The following is a 12,692-nucleotide window of genomic DNA, read 5'->3' as shown; positions in this document are numbered from 1 at the left end:
TAGCATGTCGAAAAAATGACCAAAAAGCAAGGCTATAGTAAGGCAAAAATGTCAAAATTTGGCACATGCCAAAAACAGTTCAATACAGCTTTAAAACAGCTTAGAATAGCCTGCAAAAACACGCCATATTAAGAAAAAGTTGCAAAAAAGGGCCAAAAAACAACATAATTTAGCATGTTGAAAAAATGAACAAAAAAGCAAGGCTATAGTAAGGCAAAAATGTCAAAATTCGACACGTCCCAAAAACAGCTCAAATAGCTTGCTTAAAAACAGCTTAGAAATAGCCTGCAATAACACGCCATATTAGAAAAAAGTTGCCAAAAAAAGGGCCAAAAACAACATAATTTAGCATGTTGAAAAAATGAACAAAAAAGCAAGGCTATAGTAAGGCAAAAACGTCAAAATTGGACACGTCCCAAAAACAGCTCAATATAGCTTGAAACAGCTTAGAATAGCCTGCAAAAACACGCCATAGCAAAGAAAGTGGAAAAACGGCACAAAAAAAACATAATTTAGCATGTCGAAAAAATGACCAAAAAGCAAGGCTATATAGTAAGGCAAAAATGTCAAAATTTGGCACATCCCAAAAACAGCTCAATATAGCTTTAAACAGCTTAGAATAGCCTGCAAAAACACGCCCATAGCAAAGAAAGTTGCAAAAAAAAACGGCCCAAAACACACATAATTTAGCACGTCCAAAAAAATGACCAAAAAGCAAGGCTATAGTAAGGCAAAAATGTCAAAATTTGGCACATCCCAAAAACAGTTCAATACAGCTTGAAACAGCTTAGAATAGCCTGCCAAAACACGCCATATTAAGAAAAAGTTGCCAAAAGGGCCAAAAACAACATAATTTAGCATGTTGAAAAAATGAACAAAAAAGCAAGGCTATAGTAAGGCAAAAATGTCAAAATTCGACACGTCCCAAAAACAGCTCAATATAGCTTGAAACAGCTTAGAATAGCCTGCAAAAACACGCCATAGCAAAGAAAGTTGCCAAAAGGGCCAAAAACACCAGAATCTAGTATGTCGAAAAAATGACCAAAAATGCAAGGCTATAGTAAGGCAAAAATGTCAGAAAATTATATGTCCAAAAAATAGGTGAAAAATAGCTGAAAACTGCATTAAAAAGCGTGCAAAGACACGCCATAGCATAAAACGCTGCAAAAACGACAAAAAACACCACATTTTGGCATGTCGAAAAAATGAAAAAAGCAAGGATATAGAAAGACAAAAATGTCAAAAAATGACATGTCCCACAAACAGCTGAAAAAAGCATTGTTAGTATTTATTCTTATGATTATGCATCCTCCATAGTTAGTTTGAGACTCTTGGCTACCTCAAGTGAAGACCTACCTGTATATCGCATAGTCTTTGTGTCTGCAAGCTGACCATGGATACCTGAGCTGGACCAGTGCCAGTAAATTTAGCAACCTCATTCCTCATGCCTCATTCCTCAAAAGAAGTCTAGTACCTGACATGTTTGTAATTGATACCTACCATCTATGTCACAGCATTGTATAAATATTACTGCCTTTCTATGTGATCGGTGTCAGACAACTTTTTATGTTATATGTCAGTTAGTCTGTGTTTAGTGTTGTCTTTGTCTGGGCTGACCCGAACTCTCTTCTTTGTTGTACTTGTTCTTATTTGTAGTCTTCACTTACTTCATCTTTGTACTCATCTTCAATTATGTTGTACTCATTTATTGTGCTCATGTCCATTGTACTTGTAATTGTAATTGTATACTCATGCTTTTACTCATATTAAACGTGTGCTGATGAAAACTTTAACAGGTGACTCCATCCTTCAGAACTCATGACAGCAAACTTATACTATCAAAAACTGAAAACTGCATGAAACAGCATATTGCAACATGTCATGACATAGAATTTTGCAAAATCGCACAAAACTCCCTATTTTGGAATGTCGAAAAAATGAACCGAAAAGCAAGACTATAGTAAGGCAAAAATGTCAAAATTTGACATGTCCTAAAATTAGCTAAAAGGATTTGAAAACAGCTTACAATGGTCTGCTAAGACACACCATAGCAAAGAAAGTTGCCAAAAGGGCCAAAACACCATAATTTAGCATGTTGAAAAATGACCAAAAATGCAAGGCTATAGTATGACAAAAATGTTGAAATTTGACACGTCCCAAAGAGAGCTCAATATAGTTTTACACAGCTTAGAATAGCCTGCAAAAACACACCATAGTACAGAAAGTTGCCAAAAGGGCCAAAAACAACAGAATTTAGCATGTCCAAAAAATGACCAAAAATGCAAGGCTATAGTAAGGCAAAAATGTCGAAATATGACAAATCCCCAAAACAGCTCAAAAAAGCTTTAAACAGGTTAGAAGAGCCTGCAAAAACACGCCATATTAAGAAAAAGTTGCCAAAGGGCCAAAAACAACAACATAATTTAGCATGCTGAAAAAATGAACAAAAAAGCAAGGCTATAGTAAGGCAAAAACATCAAAAATTTGGCACATCCTAAAAACAGTTCAATACAGCTTTAAATAGCTTAGAATAGCCTGCAAAAACACGCCATATTAAGAAAAAGTTGCCAAAAGGGCCAAAAACAACATAATTTAGCATGTTGAAAAAATGAACAAAAAAGCAAGGCTATAGTAAGGCAAAAACGTCAAAATTTTACACATCCCCAAAACAGCTCAAAACAGCTTTAAACAGCTTAGAATAGCCTGCAAAAACACGCCATAGCACAGAAAGTTGGAAAAACGGCACAAAAAAACATCATTTAGCATGTCGAAAAAATGACCAAAAAGCAAGGCTATAGTAAGGCAAAAATGTCAAAATTTGGCACATCCCAAAAACAGTTCAATACAGCTTTAAACAGCTTAGAATAGCCTGCAAAAACACGCCATAGCAAAGAAAGTTGCCAAAAGGACAAAAAAAAACAACAGAATTTAGCATGTCCAAAAAATAACCAAAAATGCAAGGCTATAGTAAGGCAAAAATGTCAAATTTGACACGTCCCAAAAACAGCTCTCAAACAGCTTTAAACAGCTTAGATTAGCCTGCCAAAACACGCCATAGCAAAGAAAAGGTGCCAAAACAGCCAAAAATGAAAGAATTTAGCATGTCGAAAAAATGACCAAAAATGCAAGGCTATAGTAAGGCAAAAATGTCAAAATTGACACGTCCCCCAAAAACAGCTCAATATAGCTTGAAACAGCTTAGAATAGCTTGCAAAAAAAAACGCCATAGTAAAAAAGTTGCCAAAAGGGCCAAAAACGAAAGAATTTAGCATGTCGAAAAAATGACCAAAAATGCAAGGCTATAGTAAGGCAAAAAAGTCAAAAAAAATGTCAAAAATTATGACAAATCCCCCAAAACAGCTCAAAAAAGCTTTAAACAGGTTAGAAGAGCCTGCCAAAACACGCCATAGCAAAGAAAGTTGCCACAAGGGCCAAAAACACCATAATTTAGCATGTCGAAAAAATGACCAAAAATGCAAGGTTATAGTAAGGTAAAAATTTCAAAATTTGACACGTCCCAAACACCGCTCAAAGCACCTGGAAACAGCTTAGATCAGCCTGCCAAGACACATCATAGCAAAGAAAGTTGCAAAAAAGAGCCAAAAACACCAGAATTTAGCATGTCAAAAAAATGACCAAAAATGCAAGGCTATAGTAAGGCAAAAATTTTGAAATTTGGCACGTCCCAAAAACAGCTCAATATAGCTTTACCCATCTTAGAATTCCCTGCAAAAATACGCCATAGCAAAGAAAGTTGCCAAAAGGGCCAAAAACACCATAATTTAGCACATCGAAAAAATGACCAAAAATGCAAGGCTATAGTAAGGCAAAAATGTCAAAATTTGACACGTCCCCAAAAAAGCTCAATATATCTTTAAACAGCTTAGATTAGCGTGCCAAGATACGCCATAGCAAAGAAAGTTGCCAAAAGGGCGAAACAACAACAGAATTTAGCATGTCCAAAAAATAACCAAAAATGCAAGGCTATAGTAAGGCAAAAACGTCAAAATTTGACACGTCCCCAAAACAGTTCAAAACACCTTTAAACAGCTTAGATTAGTCTGCAAAAACACGCCATAGCAAAGAAAGTTGGAAAAAACAGCCCAAAACACCATCATTTAGCACGTCCAAAAAATGACCAAAAAGCAAGGCTATAGTAAGGCAAAAATGCCCAAAAACAGCTCAGTATAGCTTAAAACAGCTTAGAATAGCCTGCAAAAACACGCCATATATGCCATAGTATGGCAACAATATCAACTTTTGACTTGTCCCAAGAACAACTGAAAACAGCTCAGAATAGCATAAAATAACGTGCTGAGACAGTCCATAGCATGAAAACGTGTAAATATGGCCAAAAATAAACCCATGGTCTGGCCATGGTATAGTTTGTCAAAAAATGTCAAATTTTGACATCATGAAAATGGCTGAAAATTACAAATTATAGCCTGTAGAGATGCGTTATAGTATAAAAAGTGGAAATAGAGGCCAAGAAAGACCAAAACCCTCATAATTTAGCACGTCAAAAAAATGTCCGAAAACGCTATAGTATAGTATGTCAGAAATTGTCAAATTTTGACACGACAAAAAAATGGCTGACAACGACATATTATAGCTTGTAGAGACGTCTCATAGTATACAAAGTGGAAGTAAAAGCCAAGTTAGAATTTAACATGCAAAAAAATGGCCTGCTAAACTATGACTTTTTTTCGATACAAAAAAACACAATCAACGACAAAAAACAACGGCTTTTTCTGATGTTTATTCCATTTACTTTTTTTTTTTAATCTGTCATGAGGTTCTACTGCAAATTCCTAACAAACCTTTAAAAACAATGGCATATTTATGAAACCAGTGTTGGTGTATTTTATTGTGCCAGCATCCCAAGGTGAAAACATTGCAAATATTTTATACATTAGTTGAAAAAGAAAAACAGTTCAAAAATAAGAAAAAAGGGACCATTTACAAGATTACAAACACAGCACTGCATGGAGTTCTTCCATAACTCTCACAGGCCACAGTACAATTCTCCACTTACTCACTTGATGTCTCCTCTGCTACAACCATGACACAACTGACTTTACCTGGCCGAGATAGCCCCTGTAAACTCATAGCCCCTCCCTCTGGGCATATCGCATGCAGAAAATACTACAGTTTACTTAATTACACAGCAGAGAAATACTTAACAGCCCCTCATACTTTTAAAACACATTCATATAACCAAAGCAAGTCGATAACCTCACAAATCAACACTAAACATAATAAACAAAATTTTGCAAGCCACATGACACTAAGCTCACAAGAGCCCTTAATACAATTTGGCCCTGTTTTGCCAGTCAAACCCCAGAATGGAAGACAACAGGTGAGCCTACAATATCTGGTGAGTGTATGTGAGAATGTGTGTAGGTATGTGTGAACGTATGCGCATGGATGGAGCAGAAAAACTGAGTGTGCACCCTCGGTCGCGGTATTGAAACAGGTATGTGGGAAAAGAGATTGTCGTGAGGTATCTTTAAATACTTAGCAAACACGGAAGGGAACACAAAATGTGTGGCGTGCATGTGTGTGCTTGTGTGTGCATGTGTGTCTATGCGCTGGCCGCAGCCAAAAGCACAGCGGCCTCCTCCCAGTACCTTGCTAGTCACTCCCTCATCTCCAGCACAAACTGCACCACCCCTCTGTCACTCTGCATGATGACAGGACTCACAGCACTTCCGGAGCAGATCCAACAGCCCCTAAACGTCCCGGCCATACAATAGTTCAAAAGGGGAGAAGCCACTTGACACCTGGGGTACCTCACGTTAGGCGAAGCACAGAGACGGCAGTCAATGTCCCCAGTCCTTGCAAAGTGTCAGCCACAAACTTCTGCAGCAGTTTCTTCAATGTGTGGTTGAATCTTTCAACCAGACCATCAGTCCGTCACTGTCAAGGTCTGGGAGCGGTTGAACACCAGGTTTCGCCAGAGCATGAGTGATAGCAGGAAAAGAAACAATTGCATTCATTTCCCCTTTCTCCCCAGAGTCAGTTTCTGTTGGCTGGTCTTCCAGCAGCAAGTCCAGGAGCACAGGTAAGTCCCAGTCTAAGAGGACAGAAACAGGTAACTTTTCAACCACCCCAGCAGTCAACAGGTAAGGCTGTCCATCAATAATAACAGTTAAGTCAGTTGTGGGGTAGTGATGCTTATCCCCATGAACACACAAAAAGTCCTCCTGCCTGCTATAGTCCACACTGCTTACTGGTACCGGATTCTGTCTAACCAGAGACATGAAACCTTCACTGTCCAACAGAGCCATAACTTGCAGGCCATTAATAGTCACAGTCTTGTGGCACTATAACTTCACCTTCCCATTATCACCTCGGGTCAGTGGGCATAGCAAGTGCCAGCAAGCTTTGCATATGGGACACACATATGTTTTTGGCCTGGCTGTTGACAGTTATAACAAACAAGGTCCTTACCGAGTCCTCGTTGGTTTGGGGCAGAGCTGGGGTAACCTGGAGGCTCCTGGATAGCCTCTCCCTTGGCTGGGGTTATGGTCTGTGTGCTGCAATGTTGGGGCGTGCAGTCGGTCCTCCTCTCCAAGTGTTGAGGGACTGCAGGCCCAGCTTGGGAGAGATGAGACCCTCTGTTGACTCATGCTCCTTCACCCAGGTCCTCACTTCCAAGGGGAGTGCCCGAAGTAGCTGCTCCAGCACAATGGTTGCGCCAATCTCCTCCTTGATAGGCTGCTCCAGTTGAATCCATCGCCAGCTTTTCCCTCTGAGGGCTGCTCAGAGGGAAAAACAATAATCACAATTATTCTGATTGATATTGAAATTACGATTATTAAACATGATAACTCACTGGCCTCCAGAACATCATGCAGTTATTGAACATTAACTGGTGTTTTTAACAGTGGATGTCCTTTAACTTTAAATGCCTACAAGTGAACTGAAAACAATGAAAGCTTTGTGTTGCAGCCATGACTTGCACATCTTGCACATTACTGTAGTTTTTTCACATTCACATAATAATACAACCTAACCCAACTAATAAAATTTAACAATACATAGAAGTTACTGTATCAATAACAGCAAAATGAATTTTGAATTGGGATCAATGATTGTTTCACTAACTCAGGAGAGACTCACCAGACAGACATTTCTCCATTATCTGTTGAGAAGCAGTTGGTTGTAGATGTAGTGGTGTCACTACAATGAGAAAAGTTGGTCCACCTTAACAGTCCACCTTAAGGGAGCCTGGTGTGTTTCCAGTGGTAAGCTAAATTACCTTGCTAACTTCTGTTACTTTAATCAGCAGCTGGCGAGCTAGACATGAGAACATGTCTCGGGTCTTTCGGAGTTGTAGCATTTATTCTCTGACAAACAGCTTTAACTGTTTGACACATCACACAGTCACGTTTCACTTCATACTCTCTGCTCCTCTCGCTGCAGCCTCACTATCACTGGCACATACACGTCTGCTCTCCCCGCTCAAGCTGGTTGTGGCTCGTGCTGTCTCTCTCGCTGCACACGCTGTCTGGATCCAAAATCAGACAATGAAGTTTCAAAAGAACCAGATAGGCAGCACACTCGGACTCGCTGTTTTCAACCTGTGCTGAAACTTCTGTTTGGACTTTGGAGCATGAGGAAAAGGGTGCGCTTGATAAACAAAATAAAAGACAAAGTGGGAGCAAAATTGTAAGACTCCTGACTGGGTAATTCCTGATTCTGACAGTATTAGCGGTAATGACAAAGTCAAAGTGGTCATCAATCTTTGTGGAAATTATGTTTAATTTTGAAGGTGTATCTGTTATTTTACATTATTTTTTCATTCCTAAGGCACAGAGGAATCTCTTTTACATCGAAGAGTAACCATAAGGAGTTTACATGCATGTGTATGAATCCAACTATAGTTAACAGCATTAAACCTGAGTAATTTTAATGTGGAGTTCCTTAAGATTTTCTAAGCTGGATACAGGTCCATCTTCTGAGGTCACATATCCAGGATATGTGGGGTAAAACTGGGGGGGTGCTGTGGGTTTAGAGGAGCTATCTCCTGTCCCTGATGATGAAGGTTGAAACAGTGGAATTAACTTGGCATGAGCGTAGTCAATCTCAAAACCCTCAAAGATAAGTCCCGTCCCCCAGGCACCCAACCCTTCCTCAAGAACCCTGGATGCCCTCCAGGTTGCCAGCACCAGTCCCTCATAGTCGTCTTTGTCTAGTCTGAATATATCAGAGGTCAAAGGTCGGCGTGGGACCAGCACAGTAAAGCCAGGTGAATTTGGGAAAGGGGTGAGAAAGGCCACGTGACCTTCGTCTTCCCACACCCGCCATTGCTGCTCTTCCCCACGAACGATGCGTGAAAACAGTCCAGGATGAGCTGGATCGTCGCCAAGGAAAGTCAGATTGGGCGGGGCGTCAGGTAACGGGAGCCTGGCTCGAATCTTGGTTTGGATTTCAGTCAGGCTGGAGTCAGTCCATCGAGGAGCAGTCTTGGAGGTGCAGTACCCAGGGTCGTGGGCGTTGTGCTCCTCTTCTCCTGCCAGGTGAGGGCGCCACTCTTCATCCAGCCCATGTAGGGGAAGGACACAAATCTGCATAATAAAAAACAGAAGTGTTTCTAATTACGGAAATCAAATCCGTCAAATACAGCATGAAATCAGCTAAACTAATAGTTTTTTTTAGGAAATATATGTTAGGGAATGTAAAACAGTGTGAATTTAGCTTCCTTGCTTTTGTCTTCCCTCAGCAAATAGTAATAAAAATAAACTTTTTTTCCTATTCCTAATTTACATTACTATTTGAAAGAAACCCCAAAAATGTAAATGATGAGCAGTCTTAAAACAAAACAACAAAATATTTTCATTTTTTCAAATAATAGTTTCTTAAAAATATTTTTTAAATTTATGGATGACTAATCAACTCAAAATGCATAGTTTATTCTAACAAGGGTTATTATCATAAATCACTACCCAATTTCCCCATGAGGCTTTGAGAACACACCTATGAGCGTCATGGGAACTGAATATTTTTGAATTGCCCTGTTGCATGAAGCATGATATATAAATAAAGCTGCCTTGCCTTTTGCATTATGATGTCACCGTGTATATAAAATGTCATCAATTCCTTTTATCCCACTACATTTGTGGGAACTTTTATTAGTGTATAAATTATTCAGTTATGGCCAAAAACACGATTTGTGAGGTCACAGTGACCTTTGACCTTCGACCACCAAATTCTAACCAGCTCATTTTTGAGTCCAATGACACATTTGTGCCAAATTGGAAGAAATTCCCTCAGAGGTCACAGTGACCTTTGACCTTTGACCACCAAATTCTAATCTTTTCATCGTTGAGTCCACTTGGACGTTTGTGCAAAATATGACAAAATTCATTCAAGGAGTTCTTGAGATACTGCTTTCATAAGAACGGGATAGATGAACGGACGGACAGCCCAAAAACATAACAATGACGCAGAGGCCAAAAAAAAAAAAAATAGAGAGCTCAGTGGCGGCAATACTTTCTGTCTGGCAGCTTAAATCCTAAAATATGTCTTTACATGCACTGGTTGCAATGTACAGTTAACCAGTCTATCCACTGTTCAAAGAGTCCCTCACCTGAGCCGGTCTGTCTCTGTGGGGCCTGCTGACCAGCGCACACCTCCGAACCCCCAACCTGTCACACAGCAGCTCTGCGACGGCTCTCGCCCCAAACAGCCAGGACAAGAACTCCTGCTGCTCCAGGTGGAAGACGCTGCCTCCGACGCCGCCGGGTGTGCTGCGCTCCAAGATTACAGAGCCCGGGGTCCAGGGCCGGGGGTGCAGGTAGGCCACCAGACCCTCTGACTCCCAGATGACAAAACGGGAAATAGTGGAGGACATTCTGCAGAGCCAGTGGGGAGCAGAGGAGACGATGGAGGGAAAAGGGGAGGTCAGGAGATGTTTTATGTATTACATGTATTAAAAGTACACATTGGTGGACATTAGTGTTATGACACTGTGATTATGTATGTAGAAAGATTAGGACGCTGAAAAGATTATAGTATTTTTTCAATTAAAAATTTTAGTAGGTCTTAAAGTATGGGTGGTCAAATTAGATTTCTGTTATGTTAATATGTTGTATGTGTAAATATTTCTTTTCTTTCATAGGTCAAATAGATGTTTAACTTTCATGGTCAACCAACTTAAGAGACACATGACCAGAAAATAAGCCGTCCTTATAATTAAACTATGTCTTGATTTAACTGTAACTAATGGCTTTTGCTAATAAATGTTCATTTTCATTAAAAAGAAAAACAAAATTGCAGTTTGTATTAGAAAAAAAATCATATTTTAGTGCAAATCTGTGAATACCACAGACTCTATGGTGCACTCAAGTATTGCACAGTTCCTAGAAACCTGTAGTTTTACTTCAATATTCACAGTTTATGTTACTTTATACTTCCACTCCACAACATTTCAAAGGGAAATATTGCACATTTTACTGCACCACATTTATCTGACAGCTGAAGATGTAATGATCTAAAAAAAAAATGATATAAGCTACATAAGAGTGGTTAAAATCAGCTCCATCTCAACCAAATATAATAGTAAAACGATATGTGCACATGAATGTATCAGCAACGATTGTTCACTACTACAAAGTGAAATAACCTAACACTCACAGGTTCAATTATTTTGTATGACAAACTATGAATTTTAATAGATTACACTTATTTTTCTGCAAATACTTTAATACTTTTACTTTAGTGAAATTTGAAATGCAGGATCTGTAACTGAGGATTGTTATAGTGTGATATTTACTTAAGTAGAGGATTTCTTTCACTGCTGATCAGTGGTGAATGCACACAGCTGTTGTACAGTAAAGTTTTGTATTAATGAAGATGATTTTAAAATAAAGTTGACACATTCTTTTTGATATTTTTAGAAGAGCATCATGGTTGTTTCTCTTTTTTTTTGGACAAGCAAAAGGCTGAGGTGTTGGATTTTAAAACTGTCCATTGTCATAAAATCTCAGAATACTACATTTAACCCTTTAAAACCTGATATCTTTGACAAACGTGGGAAGAAGACAATGAGCAACTTCAGTCAAAAATTAAAATACACACAAGAAAATTAAATAATATAAGCATAAAATTAAATAAAATACCCCACCACACCCTAAAAAAGACAAACAAACTAAAAATGGTAAAGTAAAAATAAAAGAAATGAACTGGTTAAAAATTATAATGATTCGATTCAAATACATTTAATATTTTCTACACAGTTCTCTTAAAATTAAAGGTTTAAATACTACTGAAATACATCTGAAGGCAGCACAAAAAAGTGATGTCAATCCGGATCCGAAGTGTGCAGAAGTGCAAAAAAAGTGCAAATCCCAGCAGTGTATCACATATGACACAATTATCATGTGATGGCAAGCAAGCGAGGGCTCGTGAAATATTAACATGTTGGTATTTTTTTTCTTGGATTAGTCTTGGTTGTCTGAAATATTATCATCCTACGGTTGGACAGTTACAAACAAACAGCTTAACCTTGTCAAATAAAACAATAAAAGTTAGTATGACTGTATAATTTAGATTTGTTACTTGGGGTTTGCTCACTAATTTTGCTCGTGATAGTCAACAAATGTCACACTGCAGTAAAAACGGGGATATGAGTAAATGACACATATGCCGATTGTGTCTGTAGATTCAAAACAATAATAAAACAGCCTCAGAGATTCTGTGATTTAAGTTTTGACTGTGAGAAACGGGTCACAATCCTAAAACGCTCGTTTTTACAATGGAGTTTGGTTCGTTTATAATCTGCCCAATTGAGAAGCCGTCGCGAGCAGAGGGTATTTTAGCGTTAATAATTCAAAAGTTGACCCACCTTTTAACGATGCACCCTGTAAACAGCATAAAGTAACGTGGATGTCGATGCAACAGCCGACCTGCTTTCTGCTCCTCTCGGCTCGTAGTAAAACGTCGCGTTGTGACCACAGACAGCTGGCAGTGTGGAGACGACGGTCCCGCCTCGCCACATCCGTCAGTGCGAGGAAAAAAAGGAAACTGACATTTTAAACAAACTTTTGGCTGGAAGGAAAACACAAACTCATAACTTTACCGCCTCATGACTGCAACTTCCTGGCATTTGACAACTTCTTCCTCTATAGAGTAGGACGCTTCACAACCAATCTTAAAGGCGCATTACCACCACCTAGAGGACTGGAATAAGAGCAGGACACAGGCAGGAAAAACACTGGATCATATCAGTTAAACTTATTTTTCAGTAATGCAATCCCAAAACGATTTCCTAATGTAATGTTGTCTAGATGTTACACCCAAATACGGGCCTCTAGCATGAGAAATGACAGTAAAGGGGGTAAATTATTATAGACAATACTTTAATGACAAACATGTACAATTCATATTCTCCCACTTTACTATCCTCAGGATTCACCCAGGCTATGACTACACAAGGCAGGGGTTAAATTTCACTTCACCCCAGTGTTCACAATAATACGTTGGTACTCTGTGTTAACATCTTTCCAAAGTTTCCACACGTGATTGCGGTCACTGCAAACATTCAAATGTTACAGCCACATTCAAACAGCAAAATAATACTCACAAAAACAGCCTTAGGCCTGTCAGTTCTTTCTGCATTTCAATGTCTCAGTGTTCAAGAAACGCCAGCATGGAGAAACACGTGCGCCTGCCTCACTCAACCAGCC

At 39.0% G+C, this 12,692-nt stretch overlaps 1 protein-coding gene across 1 annotated transcript; it reads right to left on the bottom strand.

Moving 5' to 3' along the window:
- Positions 1 to 7,757: 7,757 nt before the first annotated feature.
- On the bottom strand, positions 7,758 to 12,169 carry LOC121942420. The gene is made up of 3 exons (XM_042485620.1): positions 11,852 to 12,169; positions 9,596 to 9,860; positions 7,758 to 8,573 (listed from the first exon to the last, which is right to left on the bottom strand). Exons 1-3 carry the CDS (start codon positions 11,878 to 11,880, stop codon positions 7,899 to 7,901), a joined length of 969 nt encoding a protein of 322 aa, XP_042341554.1. The 5' UTR covers positions 11,881 to 12,169; the 3' UTR covers positions 7,758 to 7,898.
- Between the last annotated feature and the right edge of the window lie 523 nt (positions 12,170 to 12,692).

Source organism: Plectropomus leopardus, chromosome 4 (genome assembly GCF_008729295.1).
Source record: "Plectropomus leopardus isolate mb chromosome 4, YSFRI_Pleo_2.0, whole genome shotgun sequence".
Lineage (NCBI taxonomy): Eukaryota > Metazoa > Chordata > Actinopteri > Perciformes > Serranidae > Plectropomus > Plectropomus leopardus.
This window is presented reverse-complemented; position numbering and strand designations above follow the sequence as displayed.